Consider the following 18,351-nt stretch of genomic DNA (forward strand, 5'->3'; position numbering starts at 1 on the left):
CCTCTGCCTACCTTCCTATCCCTCCAATACAATGTGTAACCTTGGGCATTCAGCTCCCAACTACAACCATCCTTCAGCCATGATTCAGTGATGGCCACAACATCATACCTGGCAATTTGTAATACTGCAACAAGAACATCATACCTGGCAAACTGTAATATTGCAACCATATTCTCTCTGGTGCTCCTCCCCCTTCCCTTTCTTCCACGGTCTTCTACCCACTCTATCAGATTCGCCCTTCTCCAGCAGTTACCCTCTTTCACCTAGCAGCTTCCCAGCTCTTTACTTCACCCCTCCTCCTCTCCTGGTTTCACCTATCACCTACCATCTTGTACTTCTCTCACCAACCCCCCCCCCCCCCCACCTTCTTGCTCTAACCTCATCTTTTTCCCAGTCCTGATGAATGGTCCTGGCCCAAAACGTTGACTATTTACTCTTTTCCACAGATGCTGCCGGGCCTGCTGAGCCCTTTCAGCATTCTGTATGTGTCACTTGGACTTCTAACACCTGCAGATTTTCTGGTCTTTGACTTACTTGAACATTTTACCACAGAGCATCACAGAGCTCTGTAGAATAAACTGGAACAGCCTCCCATCAAAACACCCCTCCTGATTTTAAATTCCTGGGTCAAAATTCATATCCTTTAAATGAAGGTCCCATGCAGCTTTCAGTGTGCTTTCCAGACGTGTGAAAATCTAAGTCCAAGTCATGACTAGAAAACTAGATGCAAACAATAAACTCAGAGGATTGATGCTTGAAGAGTTTGCTGAAGTGACAGGATAGTGCTTGAACCCAGCAGCTGAGGCAACAGTGTTGCTTCGGAGACAATGCTAACAGTGTAACATCGTCCAGTGATTCTGAACAAGGAATATAATAAACAGATTCATCAGAGGAAAGTAACCAAATTGGGAAAATTAAACAAATGGGCAATTTTCAATTCAGAGTCAAAAATACCAAGGGTTAAAATTTCCTCCAGCTACAATCTGTCGGAGCACCGCAAATAGATTTTGCAAAGACTTACTTTGTCTGGCACCTCTAGCGAAATCATAAACACATTCTTATGGATTTAGAAGAGACTGGCAGAACCCAAGCAGACTGCGGTTAGGTCTGTGATGTGGTGTACCAAAATTTCAAAAAGATTTGGGTGAAATTTAACATGAAAGGCCTTGAAATTAACCAAGAATTGAGGGGATTTAGGGTAATACCCAGGAATGAATGAAAACGTGGTTGACAGGTTGGAAATAAAGAGCATTTGACAGAAGAGCATCATCAGGTAGGAAGGCATTATTGAGAATGACAACTTGGGGAACCAGACTGGGACCACTACTGTTTTTAATTTACATTAATTCTGAAACAATGCACTGCAGTGAAATTTATGGAACATCGCCTAGGAACATGCCCTTCGATCCATGCCTTGGCCAAGATGCCAAATTACACTAATCCCATCTGCTTATACATGATCCACATCCCTGCACCAGTCTAAATGCCTCTCAAGTGCCACTGTTATGTCTCCTTCCATCATCATACTGGCAGTGTGCCCATGCACATAACAATCGCTGTATTAAAAAAAATTGCAGATGTAGTTGAACCAAGAAGGAAAGTGAAGTTAGAAGGCAGCTCAACAATCTCAGAGTGAACTGGATGAGACAGCTAGGTGGAGAGGCAAGTGAACAATGACATTTCACAAATTGAAATGTAATCAGTAATAGCAAGGCAAGACTGGTTAAAGTCAAAGCCAAACTTGTCCTATAAACAAGTACATGTATATGCAAATGCAATGAAAAGGTTTCTTGCAGCATTCAGGGCACAGTACAGTACTGCACAATAGCATAGCAGTTAGCATTATGCTTTACAGTGCCATCTGTAAAATAGGGGTCCAATTCCTGCCACTCTTTTTACGGAGTTGGTATGTTTTCCCTGTGACAGCATGGGATTCTTCCGGGTTCTCTTTTATCCCCCAACATTTCAAAAAGACGTACAGCTTAGGATTAGTACATTGTGGGCATACTATGTTGGTGTCAGAAACATGGCTATGCTAAGCCTGCCCCCAGCACATCCATAGACTCTGCTGGTCATTGATACAAATGACGCATTTCACTGTATGTTTCGATGTACTGTACGTGAGACTAATAAAGCTGATCTTGAAACTTTAATAAATCTTTAAACTTTAACATAAGCAGCATTCACAAGAAAAATACAAATTGAACAAAATTTCATATTTGTCATAAGAAAACATAATTACAACAACAAAAAGTCAATTTTAATATACAGTGATCAAAGTGGACATTGCACTGGTCAACTGTAGTGATGAGAATTTTGCCAAGTGGTTCAAGAAACAAATGATTGAATGTGAGAGTGTGTTCATGATGGAGTTAAATATACAACACAAAGGACTTCTTTGAAAGAAAGAAAACGACTGAAGGTGAAACAGAATCTTAGAAGATTTTGAAAAGAGAAAGTGATAAAAATTTTATAGGAGTCTGGTCAGACTGCTCTGCCAATACTGTTTTCGGCTGTAGTGACCAAGAAACAAAGAAGGCAGTTTATTGCAATGGAATGGCAATATAGATAATGCACAGTACGTGAAAACTGAGTTATGAGAAAAATTAATGAGGCATGAGATTTTCAATTGGACAACTGTTCTAAAAGAGGCATATAAAGTTTTAAGAAAATAAACATTTAAAAATATTAATGTAGACAGAGTAGACAGAATCTCTTACTCTCAGAGTTTGAGAGTTTGAAACTGGAAGATAAATTTAAATTGAGGTGAAAAACAAAGGAGGTTTGAGGGTTAAAATTTTCAGAGGGTGAAAGTTAAATGGAACAAGATCTCAGAGGGGGTGGTGGAAGCAAACACAATTACAACAGTTAAGAGGCTGGATGGGATGGGAACTGTACTTAGCGAAGGTGCAGAAAATAAGTATCTAACGCAGGCAGAAGGGATTGGCATAGACAGGCATTACAGCTGGCATCAAAGAGGCGTGACAATGGACATTTTCTGTGCTGTACAGCTCTGTGACTATGACTTTCAATTTAAAATAAGTTTCCTCATGTACCAACCACTTGTTCTTAAAGTGAAGCTTGGATTTAATCCTGATGTTTTTCTTTAGATTCATCGAATTGTACAGCTGGAAACAGGCCCTTAGGTCTTTGACAACCAAGGTATTATCTATGCTTATCCCATTTGCCTGTGTTTTACTCATATCACTCTAAACCTTTCCTATCCATGTACTTGCCCAACTGCTTTATTTCAATGCTATAATTGCACCTGTCTCTACCACCTCCTCTGGCAGCTTACTCCATACAACCTCGATGTGAAAAACTTGTTGCTCATAACCCTTTTAAGTCTTATCCCTCTCACCTGAAAAAGGCTACTGTTACCTTTCTGGGTCTTTATTCCTTTTATTAATCACATTCTTTGAGGAGTATCTCCTTAAATCAGTATATTTTAAATCTGGACCCTCTAATTTTATTCAGAAATTCAATGCACATCAAACTCACAGATCAAACCAAATTAGGGAAGGTGGTGAAATCTTGACACATTTCAGAAATCATGGAATGAATTGTATAAGGTAAGTAAATAGGTAGAACAAAGTGAAATGATACTTAACAACTATGCCTTATCCTACCTATACAAGTCAGGATTTTTCTACATTGAGAAATTAAAATGGACAAAATACCCCTTCTCCTATGAAGTGATCCCAACCTACAGAGTCATACAGCAACAGAAATTATCCAAACCGCACACCATATCCATACCAAACATTACGTATCCAATGTTCTAGTAAACCTCAAATGTTGTTCCTCACTATTTTCATCTGATGATCATCTCTGCACTGTGATCCTTTTCCCAATGTTACTCTCCCAATCTTCTCCTTTCTGATATTCAGGAAGGATGTGGTAGCTTTGGATAGGGTTCAGAAGAGGATTACTGGATTAGAGTATTTGAGCTATATGAAAAGGAAGTCAAACTTGGGTTGTTGGTTGAAAACCTACAGCATAATACAGGCCCTTTGGCTCACAAAGTTGTGCCCAACATGTCCCTACCTTAGAAATTATTAGGGTTACTCATAGCTCTCTATTTTTCTAAGCTCCATGCACCTACTCAAAAGTCTCTTACAAGTCCCTATCATATCCACCTCCACCACCGTTGCCAGCAGCCCATTCCATGCACTCACCACTCTCTGAGTAAAAAACTTACCCCTGACATCTCCTCTGTACCTACTCCCCAGCACCTTAAACCTGTGTCTTCTTGTGGTAACCATTTCAGCCCTGGGAAAAAGCCTCTGACTATCCACATGATCAATGCCTCTCATCATCTTATACACCTCTATCAGGTCATCTCTCATCCTCTGTTGCTTGAAGGAGAAAAAGACCAAGTTTACTCAATCTATTCTCATAAGGCATGCTCCCCAATCCAGGCAACATCCTTATAAATCTCCTCTGTACACTTTCCATGGCTTCCACATCCTTCTTGTAGTGAGGCAACCAGAATTGAGCACAGTACTCCAAGTGGGGTCTGACCAGGGTCCTATATAGCTGCAACGTTACCTCTCAGCTCCTAAATTCAGTTCCACGATTGATGAAGGCCAATACACCGTACACCTTCTTAACCACAGAGTCAACTTGTGCAGCTGCTTTGAGTGTCCTATGGACTCGTACTTCGGAGCATCAGAGACTTGAAGGGAAACCCGATATAGGTTTATAAAATTATACAATGTACAAATAGATTGGACAGCAATAATCTGCTTTTAACTAGGGTACAAATATTGAATACTAAAGGGAATATATTTAAGGTGAGAGTGTGAATATTTAAAGGGGATGTGTAGGGCAAGTTTTTTTACTTAGAGTGGTGGACGCCCAGAATGTGGTAGTGGACACAGTTACAACAGTGCCATTCAACAGGCTTTTAGACAGATGCATGAATGTGCAGAAATGGAGAGATAAGGATCAAGTGTATGCAGAACAGATTGGTTCCATTTGACATCATACTCACCACTGACATTGTGGGCTGAACGGTTTTATGTTCTATGTCCATTCCTCTGTGCACTTGCTTTCCATAGTTCTCTCACTTTTGTGCCTCATGTAATCTTTCTCCCTGAGTATCTTCCCAACCACAATCTTATGTCACAATATCTTTTATGATTTTTGCCCAACTGTGGTGAACTACATATACCTGTCTGGACACGCCCCCTGCTGACTGCTCCTGTGGCTCCTCCCACAGACTCTGGTATAAAGGCGATTGGGGCCTGAGCCCGGCCTCTCAGTCTCCAGGATGTAGTATGGTGGTCACTCACTGCTTGTTCCTTCTTCCAGTCAATAAAAGCCGATATCGCCTTACGTCTCAGAGTGAGTTATTGATGGTGCATCACCGACTGTCCTCTCTCTCCAGATTAACCTTATCCCCTCTTCCCACCTACAAATGGCGGAGATGTGTAGCATGTGTGCGTGAAAGCTCTTGCCGGAACCAGAGCGGCCTGGTCTACAGAGCTGTGAGGGATAGAAAATTGTATTAGAGAACCTTGCCAACATAAAACCTCTTCAACACATGAAAACACATCCAAGCCTCAAATGCTTTATTTCAAGGTGCTCAAGAATAGCCTTGAGGTTTACCTTGACAGGATAACTACCGCCTTAATTTCACCCCATTCTGAGAAGTAACTCTCACTTCTTGCCCCTCCCCACTTTCCACCTTCCCTACATTCCTCACTTCACTAGTTTCCAAAATCAGGAATTTGACTGTGAAGAGAACACTACGGGAGAGCATTGCATTGAAAACAAGAAATGTTATCAATCATTCTTCATACTGAGGACCTCTCCGTTGTATTGACTGTCACTATAAAGAAACTAAATGAGACAGGTAGAGAACACACAAAATGCTGGAGGAACTCAGCAGGCCAGGTAGTATCTATGGAAAACAGTAAACAGTCGACGTTTCAAGCCACCCTTCAGCAATCCTGATAAAGGGTCTTGGCCCAAAACATCAACCGTTTGCTCTTTTCCATAGATACTGCCTGGCCTGCTGAGTTCCTCCAGGATTTTGTATAATTCCTTTGATTTCCAGCATCTGCAGATTTTGTCTTGTTTGAGGTAGAGAACAGATTCAGTTTCAGATTTAGATGCATTTATTTATCACATGTACATCAAAACATACAATGAAATGCATGATTTGCGTTAACAATTAACACAGCCTAAACATGTGCTGGGGTCAGCACACAAATGTCACCACGTACAGTATCCTGTGCTGTGTTGTTGTCCACAAACAGCAACACAAATATACACTACCACAATGTGCAACCTTGTGAAATGACATATCTTTCATTCTAACCTTACTGAGAGATCTACTGCGGCTCAGTGCGTCGTGTAGAAGGAATTGCTAAAAATAATGAGATTCACGCCATTAACTACAGGATTAACAAATAGCGAAACAGCATGCAATGTGCAGAGCAAAGCAGTATTACAGCCAACTCAGAAGTTTAAGATTCTGCCATCCTGCCTGTTGTCAATGGTGTTGGACAGCTGAAAGGCTAACATGAGACAGATCCCATCATCAGTAATGGTGAGAGCTAGCATAGTACTGAAGAAAAGCTTGAAGTACTTGCAATCATGTCCAGCCAGATGTGCAAAGATAGTCCACCTCTGCCTCTTGAGATCGCCATTGTCTCAGGTACCAATCTGATTGACTCTACATGAAATCAAGAAATGCCTGGGGGCACAGGTTACAACATAGATACATAATAGCAGCAGACAACAAAGAGTCATAAAGTCATAGAGTCATACAGAGAGTAAACAGGCCTTTTTGCCCAACTGGTCAATGCTGATCAAGATGCCCATTCAAACAAAGCTCTCTGGTGCAATTTTCTAACACACAGATCACTGTAGAATTGGCAAGTCTAGGCCTCACATGAGTATTCACACACATAACCTATATTTGGCTCATAACCCTCCAAACTTTTCCCATCCATATACCTGGTCAATTGCTTTTTAAAACTTGTTATTTTACTTGCTGCAACCATTTCCTCTGGCAGCTCATGATATATACAGTATATCCTCTAATATTTACCATGTTCATCCCGGGAAAAAGACACTGACCCATCAACTCTGTCTATGGCTCAAAATTTTATACAGTTTTATCAGTTCTCCCCTAAGTCTCTGATACTCCAGGGAAAACAATTCAAAGTTGTCTAACCTCTGCTTCAAGCTAAACTCGGAAACCCGGTTTCGGCCTGAAACCTTGTCACTACCTCCTCCCATAGATGCTGTCTGGCCTGCTGAGTTCTGCCAGCATTTTGTGTTTTTATTTATTTCCAGCATCTGTAGATTCACTCGTGTTGTCATTAAAAAGTACAGTACTGTGCAAAATTCTTAGGCACACTAAATTTTTTATATGGTTTCAGATGCTATGGCCTCCACAGAACCCTGATCTCAACATCATCTAGGATGACCTGGAGAGACAGAAGCAAGCGAGACAGCCAAAATCTGCAGAAGAACTGTGGAAAGTGTTCAGATATATTTGGAACAATTTACCAGCTAATTTACTTACAAAACTGCATGACAGTGTACCTAAGAGAATTGATGCAGTTTTAAAGGCAAATAATTACACCAAATATTGGTTTGATTGTTATTATTCTTTACCGCTCATTATAATAAATGCATAGATTTTTTTAATATTTAGAACCTTTTCATTTCAGTAGTTTGAAAGCATTTTTGCGCTAAGGGATTGTTTTACATATGCCTAAGGCACTTGCACAGCACCGTACCTTTCTTTTAGTGTCATCTTAAACTCGACTTATGTAAAAGTCTTCAGGAACACAAGGACATAAGTAAATTGGAGTAGATTAGGCCATTTTACTCCTGGTGCTGGCTCTGCTATTTCATTTGATCCTAGTTCATCTTTGCTGTCTTCAACTCCTCTTCTGGGTCAGCCCCCCATAATCCTCAATTCTTTAAATCCTTTAATCTTATAGGGACGGTAGAGGTAAGTGCACTTACAATATTTCAAAGGTATTTGGACAGGAATAGAAAATGAGTAGCGGGATACAGGCTTTACCCGGGAATGGAATTAGCATGAAGGGCTAAAGGGCCCATTTCTGTCCGAAGTAGTTCTATGGCTCTGCTTATGAATCTCCACTTTAAATCCTTCATATGATCTAGTTTGCAAGATTCACAGAGATTCAGAATTATAGATAGTTTGACAAAGCAAGCAAACACGAGTTGGAATGTTTGTGGCACAGAGTGACCACTCTCTGCTGAACATCGATGGCTCCTCTGAAGAGATCATTAAGAGCACCAAATTTCTTGGTGTTCACCTGGTGGAGAATCTCACCTGGTCCCTCATCAGCAGCTCCATAGCAAAGAAAGCCCAGCAGCGTCTCTACTTTCTGCGAAGGCTGAGGAAAGTCCATCTCCCACCCCCCATCCTCATCACATTCTACAGAGGTTGTATTGAGAGTATCCTGAGCAGCTGCATCACTGCCTGGTTTTGAAATTGCACCATCTCAGACTGCAAGATGCTGTAGTGGATAGTGAGGTCAGCTGAGAAGATCATTGAGGTCTCTCTTCCCGCCATTACAGACATTTACACTACACGCTGCATCCGCAAACAGCATTATGAAGGACTGCATGCGCCCTTCATACAAACTCTTCTACCTCCTGCCATCTGGGAAAAGGTACCGAAACATTCGGGCTCTCACGACCAGACTGTGTAACAGTTTCTTCCCCCAAGCTATCAGACTCCTCAATACCCAGAATCTGGACTGGCACCAACATACTGCCCTCTACTGTGCCTATTGTCTTATTTATTATTTATTGTAATGCCTGCACTATTTTGTGCACTTTATACGGTCCTGGGTTGGTCTGTACTTTAGTGTAGTTTTTTGTGTTGTTTTACGTAGTTCAGTGTAGTTTTTGTATTGTTTCATGTAGCACCATGGTCCTGAAAAATGTCTCATTTTTACTGTGTACTGTACCAGCAAATATGGTCAAAATTACAATAAAATGTGACTTCACTTGACTTGTGTTACCTGGAGCCTCATTGTTTCTTCAGACCACCAAGCCTCGAAATCCTTTTGTATCATCACCTTCGCCTTTTGCAGAAGATGTTGCAGGTGCTCAGTCTCTGTCTTCAGCCCCTTCAGCCGGTTGAAGGTCATTTTGTAGCTGAACATAAATGAAAGTGAAACAATGATTTGTGTGAAATTAATGGACGAGAACTTTGTGAAGCAATTAATGCATTTTGCTGCCATACCTACAGACCAAATGTACACTGACCTGATGTACAAGTCCTATTCATAATGTACCATAAGTTTGTAATTATGGTGCAAGATCTGTGCTGCGTTTAGATTGAAAACTGAGGAGCTGCTTAGGTTTATTCTGGAGGGATGCTTTAGAGAAGCTTTTAAGATCTGGTGAGAGAATAGGTTATACCCTAAAAAATGGTTTCATGCAACCACGCAGGCTGTAGTTTGCGAATTTAGTTAAATAAGCTAGTGAATGGCAAAATGAGACAGAGTTTCATCAGATGCTAAATAAGAGTAGGTTGTTTGGCGATTATCCAATGTGCTTTTCTGTGTTAACTGTTAATCATCTGTTGGGAATATTTATAGAAAAGTTATCATTTTGTTTTTCCAACTTACTACTTTCTGTTGCACTGTTATCAGAATCCTGAATGGACCTCTCATATGTTAACAATGAATACTCGATCTCCAAATCTTTGTAGCCCTTATACTTCATTCGTCTACCTGCACTGCACTTTCCCTGTAATTGTAGCACTTTATTCTGCACTCTCTTCTCCTCTTTACTCCTTTGATGTACTTCTATATAGACTGATCTGACTGGTTAGTATGCAAACAATATATTTTCACTGTAATTCAGTACATGTGACAATAATAAAAAAAATAACATGATTGACACTATAGGTTGCTGTACTATATTTGTAGGTTGCCTAGCTTGTTTCACTAAAAACTCATATGCAAAATTCATATGTTTCACTAATGTCTTTGTCCTTTGTGTCTCTGAGCTGATCTTCCAACCCCATGTTTTTTGCATCATTGAGCTTCAACTCATTCAGCTTATCTACCAATAAGACCTCAGAATACTCAGGTTCAACCAATGAAATGCGATCATTCTCCGACTTTGCATCATGGGACAAACATGAGTTCCTCTAATACTATGTCATCTCTGTCCTAACTCACACATCCACTAACCCAGGCTGACTGAGTCTGACTGCAAATTTCTTACCTCAGCTCTTAAATTGGCAAAATAAAAACTTGTTCTCACCCTTCCCATGATCTATATCTTCCTCTAATCCTATGATCTTTGGAAATGATCTTTCAAACCTAGCCCCTTTGTATTATCCAATTTTCCTTACCCTCCCTTGTCCAGCTGACTAGGGTCTCTCAGGGAATTTTCTCCCAAGACTTCATCTCCTCTCTATGTAGCTCTAATCTTTAAAACTAATCTTTAATATTTTAAATCTTTAGCACAGCGTGTTCTTCATTGATTCTGTTTACAGTTACTGTCTCTCGATTTGCTAAGAATGTCCGTAGGAAAAAGAATCCCAGGGTTGAATGTGGTGATGTGTACATACTTTGATAATAAATTTACATTAAATTTATTTCATAATTCTATATCATTGTGGTCCTGTGTCCAGAAAATTGAGTTGATGGTGCATATAGAGTGTTGTACTTTTTCTCTAAAATTCATTCTGTTGACTTCATTGGAATGAATGGAGACAAGAAACTAGTACTGGTGTTACTATATAACAGATTTAGCAATACTGAATGGGATGAGTTCCTTTTACAAATATCTATCCAGTTCAGAGTCAAATTTTATTTGCTTATATGAAATGTGTCTTACAATATTTTCATATGCAGATTAAAATACTATGTTCCATGTTGGTATTGTTTAGGGGAAGTTGTCTCCACCTTACTGAATCTGCTGCTACTCTGGGTAAGGCTATAAGGCAGTAGAAGTGGCAGGAATGAAGCCTGGTGAGATTTTAACTCCAAGGCTTTAATTGTTTATCCAAGATGGGTTTCCTATACCCAACAAGAATGACAGACTGGTGTACCTTTGGGAACAGGTAATTATGGAACCACACTAATGACTGAGAGGCACACTCCTCAAGGGAGAGGTGAAGTTTGTAGGAGGAGGGATGTGATCCTCCTTTTTTTTACAGTTTCCCCTCCTGTCTCATTTCCTTTTTGCTATTCCATTTCTGATGGGGAATTCTCAGAATCCAACTTGTTGCATCAACTTGTTGCGGCCGCAAACGAGACTCCAGGATGGTATGTTGCCTCCCTGGTGCAAGGGTCAAGGATGTCTCTGAGCGGCTGCAGGACATTCTGGAATGGGAGGGTGAACAGCTAGTGGTCGTGGTGCACATAGGTACCAACGATATAGGTAAAAAAACGGGATGAGGTCCTACAAGGTGAACTTAGGGAGTTAGGAAATAAACTAAAAAGTAGGACCACAAAGGTAATAATCTCTGGATTACTACCAGTGCCACATGATAGTCAGAGTAGAAATAGGAGGATAGTTCAGATGAATACGTGGCTTGAAAAACGGTGCAAGGGGGAGGGATTCAAATTTCTGGGGCATTGGAACCAGTTCTGATGGAGGTGGGACTGGTATAAACAGGACGGTCTGCACCTGGGCTGGACTGGAACCAATGTCCTAGGGGGAGCGTTTGCTACTGCTGTTCAGGAGGATTTAAACTAAATTGGCAGGAGGATGGGAACAAGTGCAGAGAGACAGAGGGGTATAAAATGAGGGTAGAAGCAAAAAGTAGTAAGGTGAGAAGTAAAAGTGGCAGGCAGGCAAATCCAGGGCAAAAAGCAAAAAGAGCCACTTTTCAACATAATTGTATAAGGGCTCAGAGTGTTGTAAAAACAAGCCTGAAGGCTTTGTGTGTCAATACGAGGAGCATTCGTAACAAGGTGGATGAATTGAATGTGCAGATAGTTATTAATGAATATGATATAGTTGGGATCACAGAGACATGGCTCCAGGGTGACCAAGGATGGGAGCTCAACATCCAGGGATAGTCAATATTCAGGAGGGATAGACAGGAAAAAAAAAGGAGGTGGGGTAGCATTGCTGGTTAGAGAGGAGATTAACACAATAGAAAGGAGGGACATTAGCCTGGAAGATGTGGAATCGATATGGATAGAGCTGCATAACACTAAGGGGTGGAAAATGCTGGTGGGAGTTGTGTACAGGCCACCTAACAGTAGTAGTGAGGTTAGGGATGGCATTAAACAGGAAATTAGAAATGCGTGCAATAAAGGAACAGTAGTTATAATGGGTGACTTCAATCTACATATAGATTGGGTGAACCAAATTGGTAAGGGTGCTGAGGAACAGGATTGCTTGGAATTTATGCGGGATGGTTTTCTGAACCAACATGTTGAGGAACCAACAAGAGAGCAGGCCATTCTAGATTGGGTATAGAGCAATGAGGAAGGGTAAGTTAGCAATCTTGTCGTGCAAGGCCCCATGGGTAAGAGTGACCATAATATGGTGGAATTTTCATTAAGATGGAGAGTGACATAGTTAATTCAGAAACAAAGGTTCTGAACTTAAAGAAGGGTAACTCTGAAGGTATGAGATGTGAATTAGCTAAGATAGACTGGCAAATGATACTTAAAGGGTTAACGGTGGATATGCAATGGCAAGCATTTAAAAATCGCATGGATGAACTACAACAACTGTTCATCCCAGTTTGGCAAAAGAATAAACCAGGGAAGGTAGTGCACCCGTGGCTGACAAGGGAAATTAGGGATAGTATCAAGTCCAAAGAAGAAACATATAAATTAGCAAAAAAAAGCGGCACACCTGAGGACTGGGAGAAATTCAGAGACCAGCAGAGGAGAACAAAGGGCTTAATTAGGAAAGGGAAAAAAGATTATGAGAGAAAGCTGGCAGGGAACATAAAAACTGACTGTAAAAGCTTTTATAGATATGTGAAAAGAAAAAGATTGGTCAAGACAAATGTAGGTCCCTTACAGTCAGAAACAGGTGAATTGATCATAGGGAACAAGGACATGGCAGACCACTTGAATAACTACTTTGGTTCTGTCTTCACTAAGGAGGACATAAATAATCTTCCGGAAATAGTAGGGGACCGAGGGTCTAGTGAGATGGAGGAACTGAGGGAAATACATGTTAGTAGAGAAGTGGTGTTAGGTAAATTGAAGGGATTAAAGGCAGATAAATCCCCAGGGCCAGATGGTCTGCATCCCAGAGTGCTTAAGGAAGTAGCCCAAGAAATAGTGGATGCATTAGTGATAATTTTTCAAAACTCCTTAGATTCTGGATTAGTTCCTGAGGATTGGAGGGTGGCTAATGTAACCCCACTTTTTAAAAAAGGTGGGAGAGAGAAACCGGGGAATTATAGTCTGACATCGGTGTTGGGGAAAATGCTAGAGTTGGTTATCAAAGATGTGATAACAGCACATTTGGAAAGAGGTGAAATCATCGGACAAAGTCAGCATGGATTTGTGAAAGGAAAATCATGTCTGACGAATCTTATAGAATTTTTTGAAGATTTAACTAGTAGAGTGGATAGGGGCGAGCCAGTGGATGTGGTATATTTAGATTTTCAAAAGGCTTTTGACAAGGTCCCACACAGGAGATTAGTGTGCAAACGGTATTGGGGGTATGGTATTGATAGAGAATTGGTTGGCAGACAGGAAGCAAAGAGTGGGAGTAAACGGGACCTTTTCAGGATGGCAGGCTAGTGACTAGTGGGGTACCGCAAGGTTCAGTGCTGGGACCCCAGTTGTTTACAATATATATTAATGATTTAGACGAGGGAACTAAATGTAGCATCTCCAAGTTTGCGGATGACACGAAGCTGGGCGGCGGTGTTAGCTGTGAGAAGGATGCTAAGAGGATGCAGCGTGACTTGGATAGGTTAGATGAGTGGGCAAATTCATGGCAGATGCAATTTAATGTGGATAAATGTAAGGTTATCCACTTTGGTTGCAGGAACAGGCAAACAGATTATTATCTGAACGGTGGCCAATTAGGAAAAGGGGAGGTGCAACGAGACCTGGGTGTCATTGTACACCAGTCATTGAAGGTGGGCATGCAGGTACAGCAGGCGGTGAAAAAGGCAAATGGTATGTTGGCATTCATAGCAAAAGGATTTGAGTACAGGAGCAGGGAGGTTCTACTGCAGTTGTACAAGGCCTTGGTGAGACCGCACCTAGAATATTGTGTGCAGTTTTGGTCCCCTAATCTGAGGAAAGACATTCTTGCCATAGAGGGAGTACAGAAAAGGTTCACCAGATTGATTCCTGGGATGGCAGGACTTTCATATGAAGAAAGACTTGATCGACTAGGCTTATACTCACTGGAATTTAGAAGATTGAGGGGGGATCTTATTGAAACGTATAAAATTCTAAAGGGATTGGACAGGCTAGATGCAGGACGATTGTTTCCGATGTTGGGGAAGTCCAGAACGAGGGGTCACAGTTTAAGGATAAAGGGGAAGCCTTTTAGGACCGAGATGAGGAAAAACTTCTTCACACAGAGAGTGGTGAATCTGTGGAATTCTCTGCCACAGGAAACAGTTGAGGCCTGTTCATTGGCTATACTTAAGAGGAAGTTAGATATGGCCCTTGTGGCTAAAGGGATCAGGGGGTATGGAGAGAAAGCAGGTACAGGGTTCTGAGTTGGATGATCAGCCATGATCATACTGAATGGCGGTGCAGGCTCGAAGGGCCGAATGGCCTACTCCTGCAACTATTTTCTATGTTTCTATCAATGTTGACTCCCTCACATTACAATCTATGTCTTGAATTGACTCAGTGATTGAGTCTCCTCAGATGTCTTGGGTAGTGAATCCTAAAGACTCCCTGTCTTCAGGGTGACAAAATTACTTCTCATCTTATTTGGAAAAAGCTGATCCTTTATTTTGAAACTGAAGCTTGGAATGTTGAATTCAGTTGTGGCCAACCTGCTAAAGGAAAGATGCCATTAAGTTGGAAAGAATGCAGAGAAGATTTATGTTGCTGTAACTATTTACATTGGAACATAGGAGAATGAGGGGTGATCTTTTAAAGGTACATAAATTCATGAGTGGTATAGAGAGGGTGAATGCACATAGCATTTTTTACCTAAGTTCAGGAATCAAGAACTGGATGACACAGTTTTAAAGTGAGAGGAGGGAGATTTAAAAGGAATCTGAGGGATAACTATTTGGGATAACTTGTTGGTTGAGACAGGTAGATTGACAATGTTTAAAAGGTACTTAGACAGGCATATGCATAGAAAAGAAGGATATGGGCCAAACAAGGGCTTAGATGGGAATCTTGGTCAACGTGGCCCAGTTGCACCAAGGCCCGTTTTTGTACTGTATAACTCTATGACTCCCTGCTGTAGGAAATCCAATTGAGGAAACGTCTTCTCTGTATCTACCATGTCAAGCCTGGTATGAATTGTATATACTTCAATGACATCCTCCCATTCTTCATTCTGTGTATGCCCATAATAATGTGTATGAGATAATAATCTCATAGAAATAAGTCTTTCAGCTCATCATGCCTATTTTGGTTTTCAGAGCAATCTCAGCAGTGCTATGCTCCCAAATTTTCTTTTTTTTTGCTCAATAATACTCACATGCTAACATCTGCTTAATTTCTTCTCCTGACACAAACTCTCTGTCCCAAGAATCAATTCAACAAATCTTCAGATGGGAGACTGGACCTGTGCACACTATTCCAGATGCAGTCTCACCTAGGCCCTTTACAAGCTGATTAACAGATCTTTACTCTTTGGAAGTAAAAACCAACATACTGATAGCCTTCTAATTGATTCCTGTCTGTGCACATGAATTCTCAGCAATACCACTTTAGGCTACATCCACACTAGACCGGATAATTTTGAAAATGCCGGTTTTGCGTAAAAACAATAGGCGTTCACACTATGCATTTTTAAAATGATCTCCGTCCACATTGAAACGGAAATCTCGTCAAATCTCCTCCTACTGCGCATGCGCAGGACACATCTACCGAAAACAAGCGACATGTTTGGTGTTGAATCTCGCTGTGAAAGACGGTGCGTGTTTGTTTAGTTACAGACTAGAAAAACTTAAACAACGGGCAGCTGTTGGCTGTCGCGCAGGAAGATTTAAAAGTTAAAAAAACAAATACTGAAGCGTATGGAGGCAACTGACAGGGAGTTCACGGACTGTATGACCCGGCTGATGACGAACATTGAAAAACTGACTAACTCTTTTGCATTAATAAAGCACCTTGTTAAATGTATAAAACATGTCTGCAGCAGTATTATCTTGTATTTCCATACAATGTTACAGTAGGCTGTTACACATCTGTTGTCAGAGAAGTACTTGCATAAATAGGTAAAACCACTTTCATACAAGCAAGGACAGAAAACAGAGGAAGTGAGTATACTTATTTATTCAGTAAGTTATGGGCCAAAGTATTTGGTGAGTTCATTTCTAACTCTTCTGGCACCAGTCTCGTTGCTGTCTGTTCTGAAATTGTTAGGTTGCGGTCAAGAAAACAATGAAATAGCACGCTGCCGTCTGACAGCGTTTTCTGATTTCTCTGGTTACCCCGTCCACACTGATCTGTCTCAGCAGCATTTTCAAAAATACACACTCTGGAAAGTGTCTCTGAAAAGCGCCGGTTTCAGAGGACGAAAATGCTGTTTTAGTGTGGATGGAGGGTAAAAACGAAGAGAAAAAGCTTTGGTTACGGATTTATCTGGAGTAGTGTGGACGCAGCCTTAGACACCATCACCTTCAATCTCTTGCTTTGGCTTTATCATTTTGCTTTCAAACTTTTGCTTTACTATTATTTTCCCAAAGCAGATGACATTATGTTTACACATTATATTTAGCTTGTTTATATCCATTTATTTAGCCTTTTCGTATCATCATTAAACTTTTCTGCATTTTATTTTTTAATAAACATGTTGATTCTATAGCTTATCTTTGTATCAAACTTGGATACAAGTTTAACAGTGTTCCCTACATCAATCAAATAATTACAGCCTCCCAACTTAAAAATTAACCATTTATTTCTGCTTCCTATTTTTGATCCATCTACAATGCATGCTTAAATTTATTACCTTCATTATATCCTTGTCATAAAATGTCTCACAATATGGAACTACAAGGAAAGATACTCAGCCTGAGGAGGCCCGTCACTTTTCTACAGTAAGTGTGATAAAATATATTTAATCAATCTGATCAGATGTCAGGATTCTGGGAATCATATGGTTAGCATTTCATGTGGTCAAGCCTCCAGAAATGATTCCAACCAGAGCTGTGATCACCCCAGATCCTCTGCTGAATATACTAAGTTAGATATGGCAATGTTTGCCATTACCACGATGAAATGGCTGCCACCAAATCCTCAATGCTACCATTGACTAGGCTGGCTACATGTTTCTTTGGCAGCGTTTCATTCAACTCCCTTCTCCCCAAATTCTTACCATCACCCAAAAGGCAATGGTTAGGAACAGAATGGGGTCTCTGAAATAATGCTGGACGCAGAAACATTTAACAGATTTGAAATGCATTTAGATTTGATGTAAAATAATTCGCCAGACTGTGGGCCACAAGTTAGAAGATGGATTTGTCTCCTTTATCATAGGATGAATGACCTCCTTCTGTTGCATAAATTCCTATGATTAACTAATTACAATAAACCATCTGAGAAGGGTTAAACCACAGACACCCTGAAGGGGAATCCTTAAAGTAGAACTGCATGGTTTCATTTCAGAAAACCTTGCTTAATTCACTATGACATGAGAATTTAGGCCAGTTGAGTCTTTCATATTCATGGTTCTGGAAGATTTATGTACTCCTGTCATTTCTTAACTAGGTGCACATGGCTGGATGTTGGGGCAGTGATTGAAGCAGGTTAGGGATATGGTCTGACCATATATTACCCCTTGGAGATAACAGGAATGTTGGAATCACAAACGAGGAAATATATTCACTTATGCATTGCAGCGTACTCCCAGTGATGGGTTATTTACAAAGATAATGCTTTTTTTAAAAATCTTCCAGGAATCTTCATGACAATAATCACCTCTAGATGACCTGCCTCCCTTGAGACAATTCTAAATCAACCACTGTCAGATGTATGGTGCCTTAAATTCTTCAATCTCTCCAAATAACTTAGTGCACTCTGGGGAAGCAGGGAACTCCTGCCCATTTGCTTCCTCCTACAACAGGGCTGAATTAGTAGTGGGCAAGGGGATTGGGAAATGAGAGGGATAGGTAAAAACAAGGCGTGTTTTATGATTTTGAACCACACTGGAGTTTACCCTCAACCGTATGTTTTTCAGCTGTTTGGGAAATACTGAATT

The 18,351-nt window shown here is 40.7% G+C and overlaps 1 protein-coding gene across 3 annotated transcripts in view; it reads right to left on the minus strand.

Moving 5' to 3' along the window:
- kif6 (kinesin family member 6) overlaps positions 1 to 18,351 on the minus strand; it is a 553,299-nt gene that overhangs the window by 78,332 nt on the left and 456,616 nt on the right. For all 3 annotated transcript variants that reach the window (XM_059982794.1, XM_059982793.1, XM_059982792.1), the window contains one exon: positions 9,024 to 9,159. In XM_059982794.1, coding sequence (XP_059838777.1) covers positions 9,024 to 9,159 — 136 coding nt within the window. The remainder of the gene's footprint in view (positions 1 to 9,023; positions 9,160 to 18,351) is intronic.

This window comes from Hypanus sabinus, chromosome 10, assembly GCF_030144855.1.
Source record: "Hypanus sabinus isolate sHypSab1 chromosome 10, sHypSab1.hap1, whole genome shotgun sequence".
NCBI lineage: Eukaryota > Metazoa > Chordata > Chondrichthyes > Myliobatiformes > Dasyatidae > Hypanus > Hypanus sabinus.